The 21,057-nt window shown below is 40.2% G+C and overlaps 1 protein-coding gene across 2 annotated transcripts; it reads right to left on the minus strand.

The window, feature by feature from the left end:
- Window positions 1–311: 311 nt before the first annotated feature.
- LOC113656699 (alpha-2-macroglobulin-like protein 1) lies at window positions 312–20,350 on the minus strand. 2 transcript variants are annotated; one of them, XM_027168047.2, is made up of 32 exons: window positions 20,133–20,350; window positions 18,525–18,545; window positions 18,137–18,305; window positions 17,900–17,984; window positions 17,649–17,745; window positions 16,523–16,637; window positions 16,090–16,199; window positions 15,501–15,671; window positions 14,369–14,599; window positions 14,080–14,143; window positions 13,200–13,345; window positions 12,283–12,432; window positions 11,817–11,996; window positions 11,609–11,687; window positions 10,328–10,454; window positions 10,030–10,255; window positions 8,345–8,471; window positions 8,111–8,232; window positions 7,687–7,738; window positions 7,392–7,475; window positions 6,565–6,741; window positions 6,375–6,456; window positions 6,118–6,274; window positions 5,928–6,002; window positions 5,651–5,813; window positions 4,018–4,211; window positions 2,515–2,730; window positions 2,323–2,441; window positions 1,377–1,485; window positions 1,129–1,194; window positions 751–856; window positions 312–662 (listed from the first exon to the last, which is right to left on the minus strand). In XM_027168047.2, exons 3-32 carry the CDS (start codon window positions 18,273–18,275, stop codon window positions 616–618), a joined length of 3,816 nt encoding a protein of 1,271 aa, XP_027023848.2. In that variant the 5' UTR covers window positions 18,276–18,305; window positions 18,525–18,545; window positions 20,133–20,350; the 3' UTR covers window positions 312–615. The 2 variants fall into 2 exon arrangements, with proteins under 2 accessions (XP_027023848.2, XP_027023847.2); XM_027168046.2 differs by having other exon boundaries at window positions 7,633–7,738.
- Window positions 20,351–21,057: the final 707 nt, after the last annotated feature.

Raw genomic sequence — 21,057 nt, forward strand, 5'->3', positions numbered from 1 at the left:
CGCGCTTGGTTCCTGCCCGGTTCCATAGAGACAGCGGTGCGGACTGATACATTTTTTCGGCGCTGCGGCTTATTAAATATATGATAAATAGTCAGTTTTCTGCGTGACAAAAGACCCAAATGAGGGACTGTCGCGTTAATGTGTCACACTTGACAGCCCTGATAATATCTTTGTGAGTTTTCTTTACTAAAAAAGCAGATCTGGTAAATATGGGTTTAGAGTGTTTTGGTGAATCTGACATATCTGTACGATGCCACTCGTATATACAGAGACTACGATGAGAAAACGACACACGTGACACTAACGATCAGTGCAGATGAAACCTTTATTGGCACATTTAATTATAATGTTCTTTTTCTTTGTTAGCTCATAGCATGTGGATTATGTAATTTTAATTATTTGAATTGTTTAGCAGATTTAGATTTAGGGTGACATTACACAATATAAACACATTATATATTTTAAAAAATTAAACATTATTCATACTTTACTGAACTTTTGTGAAATGGAAAGACTTGATATGATAATTGGAAGCTACTCAAAGAATTCTCTTAAAAATAACGCCAACGTGGGAAAAGCTGTTGTTTGGCTTTAATGGAGATCAGGTACAGACTCTCACTGAAGTCGACATGGAGAGATGTAACCAGCTGAAGCTCTCTCACCTTTAGAAGAAGAAGAAAACACTGAAATCAGGCTTTAGTTCTTATATGAGAGACACAGATACACAGTGAAGTACAGATCGATGCATACCGGTCTCATAGTAGTCATAAACCTCCACAACCGCTGGTTTCAGGTTCTCGACTGGAAGGTCCTGCATGAGCGTCACGGTGTACACCTTCTCCTCACCATGTATCAGCTAAAACAGACAAACAGTGTATTTGATCAAATTATCTCTGTTCATCGTGTGTGTGTGTGTGTGTGTGTGTGTGTGTATGTGTGTGTGGCTGTGTGTGTGACTGTGTGTGTGTGTGTGTGTGTGTGTGTGTGTGTGTGTGTGTGTGTGTGTGTGTGTGTGTGTGTGTGTGTGTGTGTGTGTATGTGTGTGTGTGTGAGTGTGTGTGAGTGTGTGTGTGTGTGTGTGTGTGTGTGTGTGTGTGTGTGTGTGTGTTTGTGTGTGTGTGTTCTTACTCCATTCACATAGATGATTGTGTTGCCCTTGCTTTGATCCACACGTTTCACCGTTCCGTCAGTTGTCTAAAATAAAGATAATAAAAACAGATATTTTTTACATGTTTAATGTACAGATGTTTGGAACAGTTTCACTGTGTTTATAACTCATGAATGATACGTTCTGTTAATAATAACTGTATTATTGTAATTATAAATATTTATATCTGTGTTCATGATTCACAGTTCCGGGTAAATAACTAGGTTACATTTGTGTTGCAGTGGACGAGCTGCACCGACGTCGCGTCCACACTGAACCCAGACAGAGGCTTGACATCAATGACTACCATGTTGGTCTTCAAACGTTCGCCGTTGTATCTAAAATTAAAAGATCGTTAATCACTCACATTCTCTATATTTGTTCTAAACTACCTGATGAACATATTTTATATACGATAAAAGTAACCTCTAGACATTTTATTACTGTAAAATAAATCTGATATCCTCACAGACTGTGTTCATTATTTTATACAGTGTTATATGTAAGATCTGTTTTACTGTTTAAAAATGTCTAGACAATTGATATATGACAATGGGACATTTTTACTAAATCTGTTTCTGGTCAAGGTGCTGGGTCCCTAATCAGAATTTTGGGGTTCAAGCCCACAAACTGCTGAGATATCTACGTTGGGTCCTTGAGCAAGGCCCTTAACCTCACCTGCTCCAGGGGCGCCACACGATGGCTGACCCTGCGCTCTGACCCCAGGCTCATAATAGCCTGTAATATGCGAAAACCGGGGCCGTCGCCTAATGGTTAGAGAGTCTGACTCGTAATCCTAAGGTGGTGGGTTCGAGTCTCGGGCCGGCCACGACTGAGGTGCCCTTGAGCAAGGCACCGAACCCCCTCAACTGCATAAATGGCTGCCCACTGCTCCGGGTGTGTGTTCACGGTGTGTGTGTGTGTTCACTGCTGTGTGTGCACTTTGGATGGGTTAAATACAGCATGGGTCACCGTACTTAGCCGTAAGTCACGTCACATGTATTATGAATAATAATTTTAAAAAACTTCCTCTTCCTTAAAACTGTGGCATTCATTCTGTCTTGCATTAAATATCTTTACTAGACATTTTGCCTAATAAAACATTACATTGCACAAATGAATGGAGATTATTTTCAATTCTTTCTTGTAAATTATGGAGTTGCAGTAGAACTCACATGACAGTAATGATCACGTCCAGAGACGGATTTGGGTCCCTGCAGTTTCCAGGTGCTGAGGCTGAGATGGTGAATGACGAGTCATCAGAAGGAGAAGGAATGTTGTAGTGCAAATTAAACTAGAAGAAAAAAAATATTAGTGCAACTCATCCTCCCAATCTGACCTGCTGAGAACCTGCGTGATCTACTGACCTGCACGTACACACAGCCGCTCCCTTCTGCTTTAACGTTATAATCTCCAGGAACCTCCTGCAGCTCACTCTCCTGATACAGCAGTCTGTTACTCTGATTGATGGTGAAGGTGTTAATCAGCCCTGATGGTGAGGTTATAGTAACTGTAACAGTCTCTGCTGGACTGTAGGTGGCATAGCTGTACTTGGTCAGAGCCTGAAGAGCCACGACAGTGTCCTAGATGATGGGAAAGTATATAAAGTGAACACATTTCCAGACTTGTACCATTACTTTGAGGCAACACTGCGACAGACGAAGCATGTCCTGAGCATTTCTCTCAAAAATTTAAAACCTTTTTTTTAAAATATGACATCATATAACTTCAAACATAATCTGCAGAATTGATAAGAAAAAGTTATTTTAAACAACTTTTTTGTTCGAACGTTTTGGTGGCAAAAAACATGAAGTACTTTGGGTTCATCTGAGTCAGTAAGAACCCCGGACATCATGTTCAAGCATTTTATACTGCTTTCCCTTTTTGTAGTTTAAATGAGGTTCCACTTTAAATGTGTATTGAGCGTAAGAACTGAGTGTTCAGGTTGGGGAGCGACCTTGGACAGACGCCCTTGGACAGTCACCCTTGGACAGTCGCCCTTGGACAGTCGCCCTTGGACAGTCGCCCTCCCAAGAAACACTTTCTTCTACACTTCAGGGGCTTCCATGTGTAAGTGCACACAGAGAGCACTGCTGTGGTTTCTTACTTAAGTCATCAGGGTGGTTCAGGTTGGGTGCAGCAGATTCTGCTCTGGGCAGAGACCAGGGTCCTTTCACTGAGATGCCCTGGTACAGACGTGGGCAAGGCTTTATCTGTACACCTTTACCTTGGGATCTCTGTTTCTTCAAGTTTTAGCCAGTGTGTGACACGACCAATTCAACCTTCTCTTAGTAGCTCCTTGTTGCCTCGACTCACCGCATCAGTGCTCACTCCACTAGAGGGGTACACCTCATCCAGTGTCTTAGCCAGTGGTGTTTCCCTTGAATATATCTGTGCTGTGGCAGGTTGGTCCTCTCTGGTATAATAATCTGCAGTGCTATCGATGTTCTGTTCTGAATTTGCTCGTGCTCTCTCGTGGCCTCTGGCACAGTTATCGACCAGTGTGTGGAGGTGTGGGTATTGTCATATATGTGAACTACACAAGGTTACGTATGTAAAATGAGAATGGGACTCTGATAAATAGATGCTGAAGTAATGTGATGTAGATGCCCTTATATGGACTTGCTGGTGTGTAAACACTTCGTCATGTGTCCTATCCCGGGCCTTTAAATTACCCTAACCCTAACCCTAAATTTATTCCCTTTATATGTTTAAAAACTTTGTAAAATAATAAAATGCTTTATACATTTATCAGCGATTTTAGCATGTAGCCTGTTTGGTGTAACAGATATATCTTCTTTTTAGAAGTTAAAGTTTGGAAAGTTGAGCACTCTCTCAAAGTGTGGGGTTAATATCTTTAAGATTTGTACCTGTGTAGACACGAAGCCTCCGAAGGCGTTCTGCTGCTGAGAAAGCCAGTGGACGATACTGGAGCTGTAATCCAGATCAAACCCGGGCAGCTCGGGTCCAGACATCAGAGCCAGAAGCACATACGAGGTCATCTCTACTTCCAAAGAGTCCGTCACTGATCCATCGCTCACTCTGCTCCAGTGACGTCCACCACCTGATGGAGATATTAGACACATATTTAAGTCAATGACATTTCTCCAATCAGCACCAAAAACCTCACATACATGATACACACACGTTACACATTATACATAAACAATTCCAAATCAATTCACACAACTCCAACATTCTCAGATAACAACATTCTGAACATTTCATACGCATCAAGGATACTGAACTCCAACAAACACGAAATCCACAACCAAAAACACCAACAAACTACAAACAGTCTGAGTTAAACACAGAAACAGAGACTTTTTATTCAGAACACAAAAAATGACTCCTCTAACATTCTAGATCTAACATCCACAGTTCAAACACCAAAATTCTCCAATATCAACGTTCCTTGGAGTCATCTCCCATGAAGGAACACTAAACACACTACAACGTCCTTTACCACAAACACTGCAACACTAAGTTCCCAAAAGACAACAACTGATTATATCTACTGTAAAACAGACACCATCTTTCAGAAAAAGGAAAGGAATTACACCCAAATACAGGGGACATAAAATGGGGTTTATTGGGGAACATAACAAGGGCTACAAACACTAGGAACAAGGAAGCAACTAAACAGAAACAGAGACAAAATTACTAAGACAAAACACGGAAACAAAAAAACAACAAACCGAAGACAAAGATTCAGCAAAAACCATATGCAAGACCACAGGGAAGGTAATTGGGAACCAATGACTGGTGTGCAGAGGTGGGAACAGGTGCAAACACGTGTGATACACAAAACAACAACAGACAGGAAAAGCAAGGAACATCATGAGGCAGGTGGTGCAAGCAATGAACATGGCGACGTAGTCAGAGGGGGACAAGTGACATCCACGGCCTAGCAGAAGGGCCGAGCGACAGCCACAACCAAGCAGGAGGGCAGAGCGACAGACCCCGCCAAGCTGCAGTCAGACACACGTCCATAAAGGGAGAGGAGGCGAAAAAAAAAATCATCCACCACCTCCACCACAGGAGCAAAGGTAAAAAAAAAAAAACTAAAATGGGAAGAAGATTCAGGCGTGCAACATCCCCGCGGGCAAGACGTTAAGGGGCATCACCTACAGGAGCAGGTGCGAAGCAATGTCGCAGGGCACCGAGGAAAACCAACAAAAAAGAGCAGGCTGGTGACATCCTCTGCGGGCAAGAAGTGAGGAGGCATCCTCCACAGGAACAGATGCAGAGCAAAGTCCACCGAACAACACTAGGAATCCAGGGGGATAAAAAATCCCAAAAGCCCCGAAAGAGAAACTCCACAGAAAGTAGGTGCCAGGAATAATTATCCCTTTTTGAGTCTGTCAGAAAAAGTGGGTGTGTTCACAGAGATCAAAAGACCCAAATGCGGGGATAAAGGGGGGTTTATTAGGAAAAACATCGAAGGGCTGAAAACATGAGGAACACGAAAACAACTTAACAGATACAGAGACAGAGTCAGACCTGAGACTATGGCCTCTGCATCCAGGTCTGAGATAAGTGTGTTCCTCATCCCCTGATCTCCAGCCAGGGTGAAGGTGTAGAAGAGGAGAGCCTTGGCGTAGTTGGAGTTCATGTGAGTGTACGCGTTCCTCAGGCATGTAAGACTGTTGTCCACCACAGGGTCCTGATGTAGATTAATAAATGTATATATATAGTGACAGATTAGTAAGATTCTTCACTAATGTAATATCAGAGTAACATTCTATGTTTTTGAGTGTTGTGTATATGCTTTTCTTACTGTAACTGTATAGTTGAGTTCCAGCATCGCAGCCGTGATGTACGCTGAGAGGGTCAATTCATCATTCACTCCTCCCTGAGAGTGAGAGAGAGAGAGAGAGAGAGAGAGAGAGAGAGAGAGAGAGAGAATAAAATACATTGATACCTCACTGTGTAATTGAATTGAATTGAATTGACTCTGGTGTCCTGACCTCCATGTCGGTGTGAATAAGTTGTCCCACTGAGGCAAAGCATCCGTTTTCCTGCTGATGTTGCCCGAGCCAGGACTTCGCCTGGTCCACAAACACCTGATCTATGAAGATGTATCTCTTCGCATTTCCGAATGACTTCATCACGAACGCCGTCAGCCTGAGAACATAAACACAACAGTTACAGTCAATTATTAATGAATTATTGCCTGTTTCATCATTTAATCTGTATATTTAAGATCTTTTTCCTCAAAACTCACCATGTGTTTCCTGACGCATCGCTTGTCCCGAAAGCGCTGTAAGATCCATCATTGTGTATGTAGTTCAGCTCTCTCTGGTATCCTGTTTAGGAAAAGTGAAAAAATGACAAAAACAGTTGAGGGTTTTAAATCTGTACATAAATAAATGTCACTTTGTGTAATCCTCAAATCTACAGAGAGGTTTTGTCACCTTTGACGAGGTAGGTCTGAGCTGTGCTCAGGATCTCAGGAGTGAGTTGGTTGGTGCTCTCCAGGTACTGCAGGATGAAGATGTCAGGGGCGAAGCGTAGCATGTTCTGCTCTCCGCAGCCGTACGGCATCGCCAGGAGACTCGCCAGGTTCTGTAGAGCTCGGCCCATCGGATCTCCTGTACAGAGACAATGTCGCATGAAATGTACCATTTCTTGATCGACATATCAGGGTTATGCTGTGCATGCTGTGCATACTTGAGTCTCTCTAGATGAAAGAAAGTGAAAGTGAAAGTGACGTGACATACGGCTAAGTACGGTGACCAATACTCAGAATTTGTTCTCTGCATTTAACCCATCCAAAGTGCACACACAGCAGTGAACACACACACACACCATGAACACGCACTCGGAGCAGTGGGCAGCCATTTATACTGCGGCGCCCGGGGAGCAGTCGGGGGGTTCGGTGCCTTGCTCAAGGGGCAACTCATTGTGGTATGGGCCGGCAATACCACCCCCTCGGCAATACCGAGGGGGTGGTATTGCCGGCCCGAGACTCGAGCAGACAACCTTAGGGCTAGGAGTCAAACTCTCTAACCATTAGGCCACAACTTCCCCACCTATGAACCCGTATAGGTAATTTTTGCATTAGGAAAATTAAAAAAAAAAAAAAAAGCAATTTGTGATTAAAACAAAAACAATAAGTAGTAATAATTATATATAAAAAACTATTTTCTTATATTATATCCCTCACTTATAAATCGTTTTGATGCTGTATATTTACCAAAATAATATAAACTGATTAAACAGAAAGAGTTCTTTAGCTCACCGAGCACAGAGACCGAGGCTATGGCTGAACCTTCTACAAATTCCTCAGGCAGGGTTATTGAGACTGTCTTCTCTGTAACGTCGTCTAATAGAGGCAGAGAAACAAGGAACATTGTACAGAAACACTGCAGGTCCAAAATTCTACATGATTCGGATTTGTATGCAATGAAATCACACAAGTTTAGAGTTAGCTCTGGTGAAGGCCTTGAAACCTGTTCCAGACCAAACCCAAAAGATCTTACATTCTTCACCGTAATAAATAAGGTCTGTGGGTGAGAACGAGGTGTGTGTCTGACCTGATGGACAGAGACGTTCATTGTAGCTTTTATACTGTTTGGTTCCTTCAGCCTGAAATTAAAATTAAAGCATATGTAACTTAATTTGTCTCGTCATTATTTACACTGGATATGTTCCTCATATTTATAGCAGGGTTTTAATTATTGTTCCAACTTTTGCTCTCACTTACATGTGGTCCAAACCGCCGAGCTGCCAGAATTTTGTCAATGAAAGTAATATAATAGTTTTTATTTTTAATGCATCTAGAGCATTTTTTACAGAACCGTTATTTATGTCTTTGTTGTTTTTCGTCTGTTTCATTGGTTTGTTTGTTCAACATTGTACACAATAATGAAATCTGTAAATAATGTCAGCTGGAATTTAAAGACTCCTTCAAATGATCCATGGTTACAAAATTATTATAATAAGTAATAATGCAGTCACCAGCACTAGCAGTGTTTTAATGACCGTATCGATGTGTCCTTTCTCTGGGACAATAACTGCATTCTTCCCACACAGAGTCGACGACTGCACGGCCTCCGCTGTCACATTGAAGCTTATCTCACCTGTAACACACACACACACACACACACATGTATAAATATATATATATATATATATACAGACATTTGTTCAGGCTTATTTGCTGATTTCTGCCATTTTCAGGTATTTACGTACCCAGGACCAGCGGCATGATGGTCGAGGAGACGGTCCAGCTCTCATCAGCACACACACATTGTGTATAACTACAGTCTTCACAATCGTCCGCTGAGAATTGTTGCGAGTCCTCCAAAGTCACCTGTACCTGTAAAACAGGTCACATTTCATCAGTTATTTGAAAAATAATCCATCTTATCGATTAAACTGATGGAAAAGATGTTACTGACTAATATAATAATCCATAATAATCCATGCATATAAATCACTACAAGTAAAAACGGTCTGATTTTCATATGGACCACACCCCCTATTTTCATGATTTTCTTCTACATGACCTACCCACCTAAAAAGTGGTAAAGCTCCCACATACTTTGACACACAGGGGTGAGCCTGGTCTCATTGGAAAGACTCTAGTTTCAGATACAAGTGTCAGAGTGATTCTAGGCCTTTCTGACACAAAGTTACAGAGGCTAGAATGGAGGGTTTTGATTTCCGTCTGAGATTTTTACTGATAAACTGATTAATCTTATTGCTGTAAAACATGTTAGGAGCTAACCAACAACTGAGGGTCATAGCCACATGTCTTGGCTTTCACCAAAAAATTCAAGTCGAAAGACTCAAAAATGGATTTTATATGAATATTTTTCTATGGACATGTCCGTCCGTTCATGTTTTTCTTGTTTACTTGTTTACTGTATAACTTTGTATTAAAAGACTGCATGGTCAGTTTAAAAGGCCTAAAACAAAGAGAACCCCTTTGCCTAGAAGTCTGCTAATATTTATAATATTTAATATTTGTGAGGCGAGCAAAGCATTTTGGATTAAAAGGCTTACATATTCCAGTTCCTTAGACTCTTGGGGATTTTTTACAAGCTTTTGTTTTGGAAAATATTACCCCAGTGAAGAAAGGGAAGCATTTAAAAAAAAGTAAGGGAACAACTGGTCTAGTGCCGCCTAGTTCAGTTCACTATCAATTTGGATTAAATTAGTATGATGGCTATAAATCATATTATGCTTTGTTTGTGGGCTTAATAAAATCCTGAGAGTCTAAGCTTTCAAACAATATAAAATTTAACCGTGTATTTAGAGGATTTAATGCTTAAAAGCTACAACAAATTTGATGTAGCCTCATCCCCTAGTGGTCGTGTGCCGTGGACGGCACGGCGGTCCATAACAGGTGGGAATCAGAAATATTTACATAGCAAAATGTACATGATACATGATGTAGCGGGTCCCTGCTAGGTCCCCACTGGCAGATATATAGATAATCCTGAAACTGAAAATATCAGAAATATTCCTGAGAAATCAGCGATGCAGGACAACTGTTGCTTATTCTCCAGTAACACGGATTATTCTTCATTTTAACTTTGCAACATTTACATAGCAAAATGTACATGATACATGATAAAAGCTGATTTTTTGGGCCCCAGTCAGGAATAATTGATAGGATTCACCAATTTCCCAGTGGAACTAATAGTGATGTCTAAATGGTCTTTAGAAACAGTTCCCCATACTATATGGCATTTCATACCTCAATTCTTCTCATTCTCAGTGAACGTTTATATAGTGCATTACTTTGTGCAAACTTTTAAACCCAACAGAATGTCATGTTCTCTTCATGCTGTGATGCAGTATTAATAATTCTATATGTAAATGTATATTTAGTTTGACAAAATGTAATTAGACCAAACATTTCAGCTCACCATCATACAGCTTTTGAGGTAGTTGAAGATGGTGGCTTTGAGTGTGAACACTTCTCCTCGGATGACAGAGCTGGGCATGGTGAGGCTCACAAAGAAAGGCTGGAAGGCAATAAGCTCAGTTTTCGGGGCGACTCCAAACCCCACAGGTGATGTACAAAATGCATCGGCCTGCCATGTAGTGATGGAGTCTGGGACTGTTTTATTAATGGCTGTCACTCCAGACTGACTGTAGAGGGAATAACATTGACTCAGTAACACAGAGGTATAAAATATGAAAAGGATGAAACCACATGCACACCTGACTGGAACGAGATCCCAGATCCACGTCTCTGGGAAATATTTGTGGATTGTAACGACCGGTCGACTCGAGTCAGCTGAAGTCGTTCCTTTGTTCAGGACATCTGGTGCTTCCTTGGATTCTGTATCTGGGGTTAAAAATGGATGTACAGTCAGATTATACTGTATATATTTGAATGCTGACAATGTTGTTGTTATTAAGCTGTTTATGAGACTACTGCGGAGTTAAAATATCTTTAGCGTACATCCAAAATGGCTGAACGGTGTAAAAAACATTGTAAACACTTTTTTAGATGTGGTCTCTTTGCTCAGCTGTTCCATGACCAGATTACTTACATAAGCAAGTGGATAGGCTGTGGAGTAGAGGTCTTCACGGGTCCGCTTAGATCCGGAAAACCGATGTCAGACCCGAGAACCAAGCAGGTTCGGGTCTAAAAGTTTCACGTGTGCCCCGGACACGGGTCGGGTATAATAATAGCAGCGTCAGGTCTCGGGTAATTTAAAATGAATGTGTTTTTACCGAACGGACCAGAGATGACCCGAACTACTGTATCTCGTGTGTGTGCATCGACTCGAGTCCTTTTCCAACCTCTCCTCTGTTTGACAAGACCGCTTGCGACATGTGGCTGGCGACGTGTGGCTGGCGGTAAGCTAATTTTCGTAGAAACAGACCTGTCAATCAATTTTGAATCCAGTCCATTCCATTCTAATTTTGAGTCCAGTCAGGTCCAGTCGGGTAAAAAAAAATTGCCAACGGGTCGGGTCGGACTCGGGTCTAATTTTTTTCGGGTTTGTCTCGGGTCGGGTCTTTCTGAAAAAAAAAAAAAATGCTCGTAGGGTTCGGGTAAAAAGTGATTCGGGTCGGGTACATTTCTTTAGACCTGAGAAGACCTCTAGTGTGGAGAGAGTATCTAAAATACTATGATGCAGTTCCTACACACTTCACCCATAAATGTACATTTTAGTTTTACAGCATTTGGCAGACGCCCTCATCCACAGCGACTTACATTATCTAATTTTTTTATACAACTGAGCAATTGAGGGTTAAGGGCCTTGTACAGGGGCCCACCGGTGGCAGCTTGGTGGACCTGGGATCGAACTCACAACCTTCCGATCGCTAGCCCAACACCTTAACTGCTAGGTTACCACATTTCCATCTGGCATTAAAGTGAATCTTTATATATTTTCAAATTAAAGCCGAAAAACGAAATAAAGAATAAAAGAGTATAAAAATAATAATAATAAATAAAAGAATAAAACGTGCCTGTGAAAAACCACTTACCGGTGATATGCCACAAACTGTTCAAACAATCTGAAGGCTTCTGTATTTCTGCATTCGTGAGGACTTTGACTCCGATACCCTGAGCGAATAAAGGAGCAAAATCGTTTCCCATCTGTTTATTTTTTAATGCATGTTTTTATCGTGATTTCAATATGACACTTTGCAACACTCTACAGTACCAAGTTATCATGAAGCTTAGATGTCTTACTTTAAAGGTGTTGTACACATCCACCTTCCCAACGTTCAGTAAATAACTGAGAGATTTAGACGTTTCTGCTGCGTACGGGATGTTCCAGATGGGTGGGTTTTCCCAGCATGGGCTTGAATCCTCTTCATAGATGCTGTGTGGATATCCTGAGAGTGTTTGTACGGGCAGCATGTTGAACACCTGGAGTAACGGGTGTGACATTCTTCATATGAACTGCCATTGTGTCTTTAATGCCTAACTTTATAAAATACATTGTACTTGTGTGTAAATATACTAACAGATCGAGGAACAGTTTCTGGACACATTCTTGATGGAATAATAATGTATGGAAATTCACTGAAAAAAGACCATTAGCATCTTCTAGCTTTAGCAGAGAACCCATGAACAAATATTTTTACCCCTGACTACACATTCGAAATGAGCTGTATGACTGGACTTCGGGGTCATTTAGTTCTTTAGAACGTACAGATTGGATGCTGAGCGCCTTCTCTGGTTGCAGCAGCAGAAGACTCTTATCTATTGCCTTTACTGAACACAGGGAACCTGGAGCGGCTTTCAGCATCAGTGACACCTGGTCACCAGGAAGCTCCGTAGAAGGTGAAAAGTCGAGAGACACCTGAAAGACAGCAAAAAAAAAAAAAAAAAGATTTACTTCGTCAATGATTCTTTTTTCCCTGATGGAACGAGAATGTTCCAAGATGCTGATGCCAGGATTCATTTGGCTCAAATTGTGAGAGTGGTTCAGGGAGCACGAGACATGGATTATTCACCACAGAATGCAGACTTTAACAACACTGAGAATGTTTGGGATGTGCTAAAGAAGACTTTACTCAACAGTCCGACTCTTCATGATCAGGACAAGAAACGAATGCAGTTCTGGACTAAGACATAAATGTGTTGAAATTACATCAGATTAATTAAAATCATTCATTCATTCTCTACTGCCTGTGTAGAGGCGTCTCAGGCGTCATCAGACATCGAGGCAGGATACACCCTGGACGGAGTGCCAACCATCACAGGGCACAAACACACTCACTCACACACACACACACACACACACACACACACACACTACGGACTATTTTCCAGAGATGCCAATCAACCTACCATGCATGTCTTTGGACCAGCGGAGGAAACCGGAGTACCCGGAGGAAACCCCCGAGGCACGGGGAGAACATGCAAACTCCACACACACAAGGTGGAGACGGGAATCGAACCCCCAACCCTGGTGTGAGGCGAACGTGCTAACCACTAAGCCACCGTGCCCCCTCAAATTTGTGTCATAATCAAAGCAAAATTCAATCAAATGGAATACAGTGTGTGACTTTTTTAAGTTGGGCAATTTAGTATTTTTCAGTAATAAAGTAGTTTTTTGTTTCTGACCTTATTTACAAGACACGGCTTAACAGGGTAGTTCATGCTGTCTGCCAAGACCTCACCACTGGGAAGGACGGTGTAAAGGACCACCTGAGCGACCGGAGACACCTCCAACATGTTCTCCAATGTAAGAACTAATTTGCCCTTGTGCTCTGTAAAAAATAAATAAATAAATTGACACGGTAATTGTATGACAACCAACACAGCACCATTTAAAGGCTTCAAGGGAATGAGTCAAGAACTTAAAAATAAAACTTCAAAACTGACCCCAATAAGAATTTCATATTAATAGTTGGTAATATTAATAAATATTAATCAATAGCCGCATTGGTTTAAAGGTGGGGTCTCCGATGTTTGAAAGCCAATGTTGACATCGGAAATCACCAAAACAAACCCACTCCTGTTTCGATAGCTCCGCCCACACATACATACGTAACCCAGGCAACTAATGGAAAGAAAGAGGTGTTATTTGTGTAGTAACAGTGTTTAGCTCAGGAGTTATTGACTCGGGAAACTCCAACCTGTGAATATGCGGCCGACTTCCTGCTCCTTCAGTTCTCTCCAGCGCTGGAAAGCTGATCCTATATTAACACGTCCTACTTCTTGCCTTATCGTAAGTCTTTCTTCTCTTTCTTTCTTTATTTTTATCCTCCATGTTGATGTTAAAACCGCTTTCTGCTAACGTCACACATGCGCACTGAACACTCTCTCCACCCATATCGACAAGACACGCCCCTTTCTGCTCATTGGCTGCACATTTGTTTTGATTTTTGTTTAGTTTATCGTCCCGACTCAGTTTTCTGAAACATTTCTCAAACATCAGAGACCCCACCTTTAATATGTTGTGCTGAGTTTAGTGTTTATTGATTGTGTGATGTTCATGAACCTGTTCCAGGGTTGATGGCTTTCGTGATACGTCCTTGCTGCACCAGATGTCCTTTATTCATCACCTGGACACAGTAAAATAAGGATGTGATTTGTAGTACATTAAATTATTTCTGGTTAAAAGAACAAAAAAAAAAAAAAAAATCAGCCATGATTTTTGAAATTTGAAGATTCTTCAAACCTGAGAGGCTTCACTGCATGGGTCTTTAAAAAAGTACTGATTTTCAATTATACTCATGAAAACTATTTAAATTCCAATGTTTTAATGTTATAGTTAAAGTCAAACCCACCATGTAGAAGAAGGTCATGGTCTCCTGGTGTGGTGGGATTGTGCTGTGGATCATGTACTGAGCCCTGATGACAGCTTTTCTATTACACCTGAAGGTTATTGAGCATCTCCTCAGTTTAATAAAGCTTTGGCTCTTGGAGTAGAAAGGCTGAAGCCAGAGGTTTGCTGTGGGGTTTTGTGGTGTGAGCTGATTGTCTGTATCTTCTGATCTGTTTCCCATTTCATACTGGGCCTATGTAAAAGAAAAGCAAATCAAACATGGTGCATATAACATGATGTATTTATACCACAATGCTGCCTGAATTCTCCTGTCAGGGTTTTTTATTGTGCACCAAAACATCTAAACATACAGCCTATGAGCAAGACTCTGGAAGGAAAGGATGGCGAAGTGGCATCTGATGTGTGGGAGACTGTTTTGTCCTGGAAGGCGTCACCATCAGCCTCAGGTGTGAGAAGCCAATGTGTTTGTAATCAAAGTGTTTTCATTCACTCATTCATTCTCTACCGCTTATCCAAACTTCTCGGGTCACGTCGAGCCTGTGCCTATCTCAGGCGTCACTGGGCATCGAGGCAGGATACACCCTGGACGAAGTGCCAACCCATCGCAGGGCACACACACACTCTCATTCACTCACACACACACACACACTCTCATTCACTCACACACTCACACACTACGGACAATTTCCCAGAGATGCCAACCAACCTACCATGCATGTCTTTGGACCAGGGGAGGAAACCGGAGTACTCGGAGGAAACCCCTGAGGCACGGGGAGAACATGCAAACTCCACACACACAAGGTGGAGTCGGGAATCGAACCCCCAACTCTGGAGGTGTGAGGCGAACGTGCTAACCACTAAGCCCCCATCTCCCCTCAAAGTGTTTTAATTTTTTTTTTCCTCAGAGAAACTGAGAAAAGTTCCACCGTGTCGAAAAAATGCTAAGTATTGTGGGACTATTTGAAAATAAACATTGACCAGAGGTGCAAACAGCTGGAATTGCTCTTCTTCTTCCCCATGAACAGAATATGAGGGTTCATTTAAAAAATAAATAAATAAATAAATAAATAAATAAATAAATAAATAAATAAATAAATAAATAAATAAATAAATAATGCAAAGCCTTTTCATACCTCAAGGGAGACTCGCTCCAGACCCCATGGTTCGGTGTCCAGGGAAAATTTCGCAGTGCCTTTGTGATTCGTAAGCAGCTTCAGAACAGAACTTTTATGACCAGCGTAAGTCACAGTCAGATAAACTACTTTTCTTTTTATAGGTGTGGATTGTGCACAGATTACTTTAATCTAAAAGAAGAAGAGCAGAAATCAGAGGACGTCAAAAACATAAAGAACAAATCGAACTAAGAAGATGTAGCTTTGAGTAAAATTATACAGAAATGAACTCGATATTAAATGTACCAGATTTAACTACTTAATAAAATAGCTTAGTTGATATTAGCTAACTAGTTAGCACAGTCTTTAACTACTGTTCATTTCACATCATGAAAGTTATTCAGACATTACCTAACCTGGTTGTGATCTCGTGTACCGGCTTAATTTACATAATTAAATATTTAATCGAATGTTGCACACAATAACGTATTTAGTTTGAGAGATTAGCACGTTCTCACGGCTAGTTAACGTGTTCGTATTTAGCATGTAAGACAAAATACAATATGTATCTATATATGAAATATATATTACTGCTCAACGAGATGATTACCTTCCCTTCGTATGTCATTCTGGGCTTAAATATCGTTGGTGAATCCTCAAATGAAAGCGAGGCGATATGAGTTGTTACAGTAGAACTGCCTGAGCCAGTCAGAATCACACCTTCAGGATAAACACACAATTTACACAATCCTAAAATTACAGTGATGGTTATAACTGAGCTCAGAAGCTAATGTAGCTAGCAATGAACATACACCTTCAGAATACATCAACGCACACAAAACACACAAAACACACCACCTCATTTCTACATCGTACACAATCGACGCTGTTCAAGAACTTATAAAGATGCTTATAAACCTTCATTACTGGTTAGCGACATTAACCCCGACACCATAATGTTTTAAGTTTAAAGTACAAATAAAAACAGAACTTTATAGAATGGCCATCAATACGAGGTTCTTAAGATATGGAGAATCTCTCACCGGTGTCGTTTTCCTCCACTTCACTGTGAGCTGTTATTGAAGCTTCATAGCGTGAATCACTTAATGCATATTCTGTCAGATCAATGATTTCTGTTCCGCAGCCAGTCTCGTCAGTCTAAAGCAAGAAAAAAAGGATATTTACTTAAAAATGGCTTTAACTCAGTCACATAAGACTTTTTATACAAAAGAGCTTCCGTATCACTTCTACTTACTGAAGTAATTAAAACTTCTATTGATAAATGTATTTTTTGTAATAAACAGAGTTATTTTCTCATCTTCAGTAATTTTTTTTATCCAGTTCTGGGTGACTTTGGTTATAAATGATTGTTGTCTCTGGTCCTGTCTTGTCCATTGTGTTGGCGTGATGGGGTTTTGGAGTGATGGCGTGTTGGTGTGATGGTGTGATGGCGTGGTTGTGTGATGGTGTGATGTTGTGGTGACGTGTTGGCGTGATGGCGTGTTGGTGTGATGGTGTATTGGTGTGTTGGTGTGATGATGTGATGGTGTGATGGTGTGTTGGTGTAATGATGTGATGATGTGATGGTGTGATGGTGTGTTGGTGTGATGGTGTGATGGTGTGTTGGTGTAATGATGTGATGATGTGATGGTGTGATGGTGTGTTGGTGTGATGGTGTGATGGTGTGTTGGTGTGATGGTGTGTTGGTGTGTTGGTGTGATGGTTTGTTGGTTTTGTATAAATACACTCTAGAAAGCTCTCATTATTTTCTATAATCTACTTGTTTTCATTCAAAGACGTAACTGAGAAGTTTCACAACAATTTTCTGTTGCTTTAAAGGTAAAGACGACTAACCGTCACTGTACTAACCGTCACTGTACTAACCGTCATTGTACTAACCGTCACTGTACTAACCGTCACTGTACTAACCGTCATTGTACTAACCGTCACTGTACTAACCATCATTGTACTAACCGTCACTGTACTAACCGTCATTGTACTAACCGTCACTGTACTAACCGTCACTGTACTAACCGTCATTGTACTAACCGTCACTGTACTAACCGTCACTGTACTAACCGTCACTGTACTAACCATCATTGTACTAACCGTCATTGTACTAACCGTCATTGTACTAACCGTCACTGTACTAACCGTCACTGTACTAACCGTCATTGTGTAGTTCTTGCAGATGTCTGGTGTTGTGTAACTGTTATGGCAGACTGTTGTGTTCACTGTCCCCCTGACCGGCTTCCCGTATGAACATCTGCAGATATTGTTATGGAATATGGATCAGATCGCTTTATACTGACAGGAATTTGTGTTAAAATGAGTAATATGTAATTATTTAAGTGAAGAAATAGAAAAACAATCTCTTTTCCAGCACAAATCTTTAGCTTGGTTAAATCGTTAACACTCACTTTGCACAAACTTTCAGCGTAGCTTTGGTGTCCAGGATGGTAATGACTGGAGGAAGCTCTACTGTAACTTCAAATGTCGGCAGAACTGAAACAGACGGTGATGTAACATCTTCATAAAAAAATCATATATAAAGAAAAACACTATTTTACCCTTTTTTAAATTGAATTATCACTAAAATACAGATTAGATATATTTGTTAATGTAAACGCATTAATAAAGATAAACTGGGATTTTACCGTAATCTTTAACTTCAAACGTTTGTGTGAACTCTTTGTATCTTTCGTCCCATACAGTGATGATATAAACTCCATTTGTGGCCTCACAGTTTAAGGGATACGACAGATCCACCAGACCGCTGGACGTGGCGACGTTCATCCACTGACCGATACGGTGTGAGTTCGGATCCTGACATGAAAATAAATCCACAAAATTTATACGATACTCTTTTCTCCTAAAATACAGTCATGAGATTAAAAATGATCAGTAACCAATTCATTAATGAATGCTTTGTTCACCATGAGCATTAAGTAAGAATACAATATTTCTGATGAAATGATTCTTTTAAGGCAAAACATGTTATAAAAGTGAGTTAGTGAGCGTTGACTCTGTGGCATGGCATCGTACCTGCACTTCTATCGTTGGAAACTGAAAAAAAAAAACACACGAAAATAGGCTTTTATGATCAAATGAAACATACAGTGATTGTATATGAGTAACACTTTTTTATAAATCCTGCTTTTATAAATCATCATAATACACATGGAATGTCTTAACAATGCTCTTGACATGATTTATACACTCTAATTATGCCTCAATGCAAAAAAAAGGTAGTTAGAGTTCATTCATTCATTTCCTACCGCTTATCCGAACTACCTCGGGTCACGGGTGTAATAGAAAAATGTTGTGAATAACAAAAATGAACATCGAACATTCTTTATCAATACACTCACACACCTGAAATTAAGAACAGCAAGGATAACAAAGGGGATTGAACTGTTTTCCAAACTGCACCCTAAGCCTAAAAGATAAGAACTTTGCAGATGTATGGGAAATGACCGTTGCCCTGCCTGTGAAATGACAAGATTAGAGGATGACAAGATCAGTGGAAGAGGCCACACGGACACATTATTATGAACCTTGGGTCCAGCATCTTGTATAAAAAGAGAACTGCTTTTTAAACCAACTAACTCACTCTGTTCAGACTTAGGTCGGGACAGACTGACTTCACACTTGCAAGTGTATTGAATAAATATGTTTGATATTCCACAGGACTCTGCTGCGTTCTTCTCTGCAACCTTGGAAAAGTTTACTTGAACTATTATTTCTGATTAATAGAATAGAACTTCCTCCACACGGGGAGCCTGTGCCTATCTCAGGCGTCATCGGGCATCGAGGCAGGATACACCCTGGACGGAGTGCCAACCCATCACAGGGCACACACACACTCTCATTCACTCACACACTCACACACTACGGACAATTTTCCAGAGATGCCAATCAACCTACCATGCATGTCTTTGGACCGGGGGAGGAAACCGGAGTACCCGGCACGGGGAGAACAAGCAAACTCCACACACACAAGGCGGAGGTGGGAATCGAACCCCCAACTCTGGAGGTGTGAGGCAAACATGCTAACCACTAAGCCCCCGTGTCTCCCATAGTTAGAGTTAAAGCCACATTTTTCTAACTCTAATTCTACCCTAAATTCTCACTTTTTTTTAATAAAAAAAAGGCATTATGATCTGTTTATTTAATTATTTTAAATAAACTTAACTATTACTTACACAAGTACATATTTTTATTACATATTGTTAATTGGCATAATTTTAGTTCATTTTCATTTATAATTTTATTAAATTGTGACATCTTTGACTTGACATTCTGAGAAATTATGTTTACTAGTTAATACAAAAAAATATGTTTACTAGTTAATACAAAAAAATTGTTTACTAGTTAATACAAAAAAATTATGTTTACCAGTTAATACTAAAAAAATATGTTTACTAGTTAATACAAAAAATTATGTTTACTAGTTAATACTAGAAAATTATGTTTACTAGTTAATACTAAAAAAATATGTTTACTAGTTAATACTAAAAAATATGTTTACTAGTTAATACAAAAAATTATGTTTACTAGTTAATACTAGAAAATTATGTTTACTAGTTAATACTAAAAAAATATGTTTACTAGTTAATACTAAAAATTATGAACTGATAAAAGTTTACAAACCGTCTGTTCGTAGGTGAGGAAATTGGTATCCAGGGAGACGATGCGGAACTTCACTGTGGGAGGAACAATATACAGATATAACACTGTTTCAGTTCAAATCTGACTTGTTTTTAACACCTACTTTAATCATTTACAGTGTAACTGGTAGCTAAAGACAGACAATAACATGACAAATCAGTTAAAACACGAAAATAACTAGGGGGAATTCAGAACTGGGAGAATTATTGGAATTAGTTACTGAGGAAATGAATACATTTAAGAGAATTAGTTGAATTCTGGATCCTGATTGGCTGTAAATCACAGGTTTATATTAATGCACGTGTAATACGTTATTTCTGTAACTCTCCACATAGTCAAAGTGTAATCAACAGATGCTTTAAGAAAAGGTTGTGTTTGACTAACAAACGCATCATTTGTGTGTGTGTGTGTGTGTGTGTGTGTGTGTGTGTGTGTGTGTGTGTGTGTGTGTGTGTGTGTGTGTGTGTGTGTGTGTGTGTGTGTGTGAAAATAAGTTCGGGCCAGAACTGGGGCAAGAAAATGCAGAGACCATTACCTGTCTGTCCTGGTTTATAGATGGGTTTGTCCGTCTGAACAAGCGTCACTTGTGTTGGAGGTGTGATGAGGATCCGTGTTGTTTTGTTCAGGAAGGTTTCTGACCCTTTAATCTGAATATTAATAGATGCCACTAATTCTATCGTCACGACAGGAACCTGAAATAAAATGACAAACATCATAACTGTGGTTCATGAGTAACTACTACTACCAGTAATAATAATAATAATAATAATAATAATAATAATAATAATTATATATAATAATAATAATAATTATTATTATTATTATTATTCATTCATTTTATACCGCTTATCCGAACTTCTCGGGTCATGGGGAGCCTGTGCCACAGGGCACACACACACACTCATTC

The sequence above is a fragment of the Tachysurus fulvidraco genome, chromosome 14 (assembly GCF_022655615.1).
Source record: "Tachysurus fulvidraco isolate hzauxx_2018 chromosome 14, HZAU_PFXX_2.0, whole genome shotgun sequence".
NCBI classification, from domain to species: domain Eukaryota; kingdom Metazoa; phylum Chordata; class Actinopteri; order Siluriformes; family Bagridae; genus Tachysurus; species Tachysurus fulvidraco.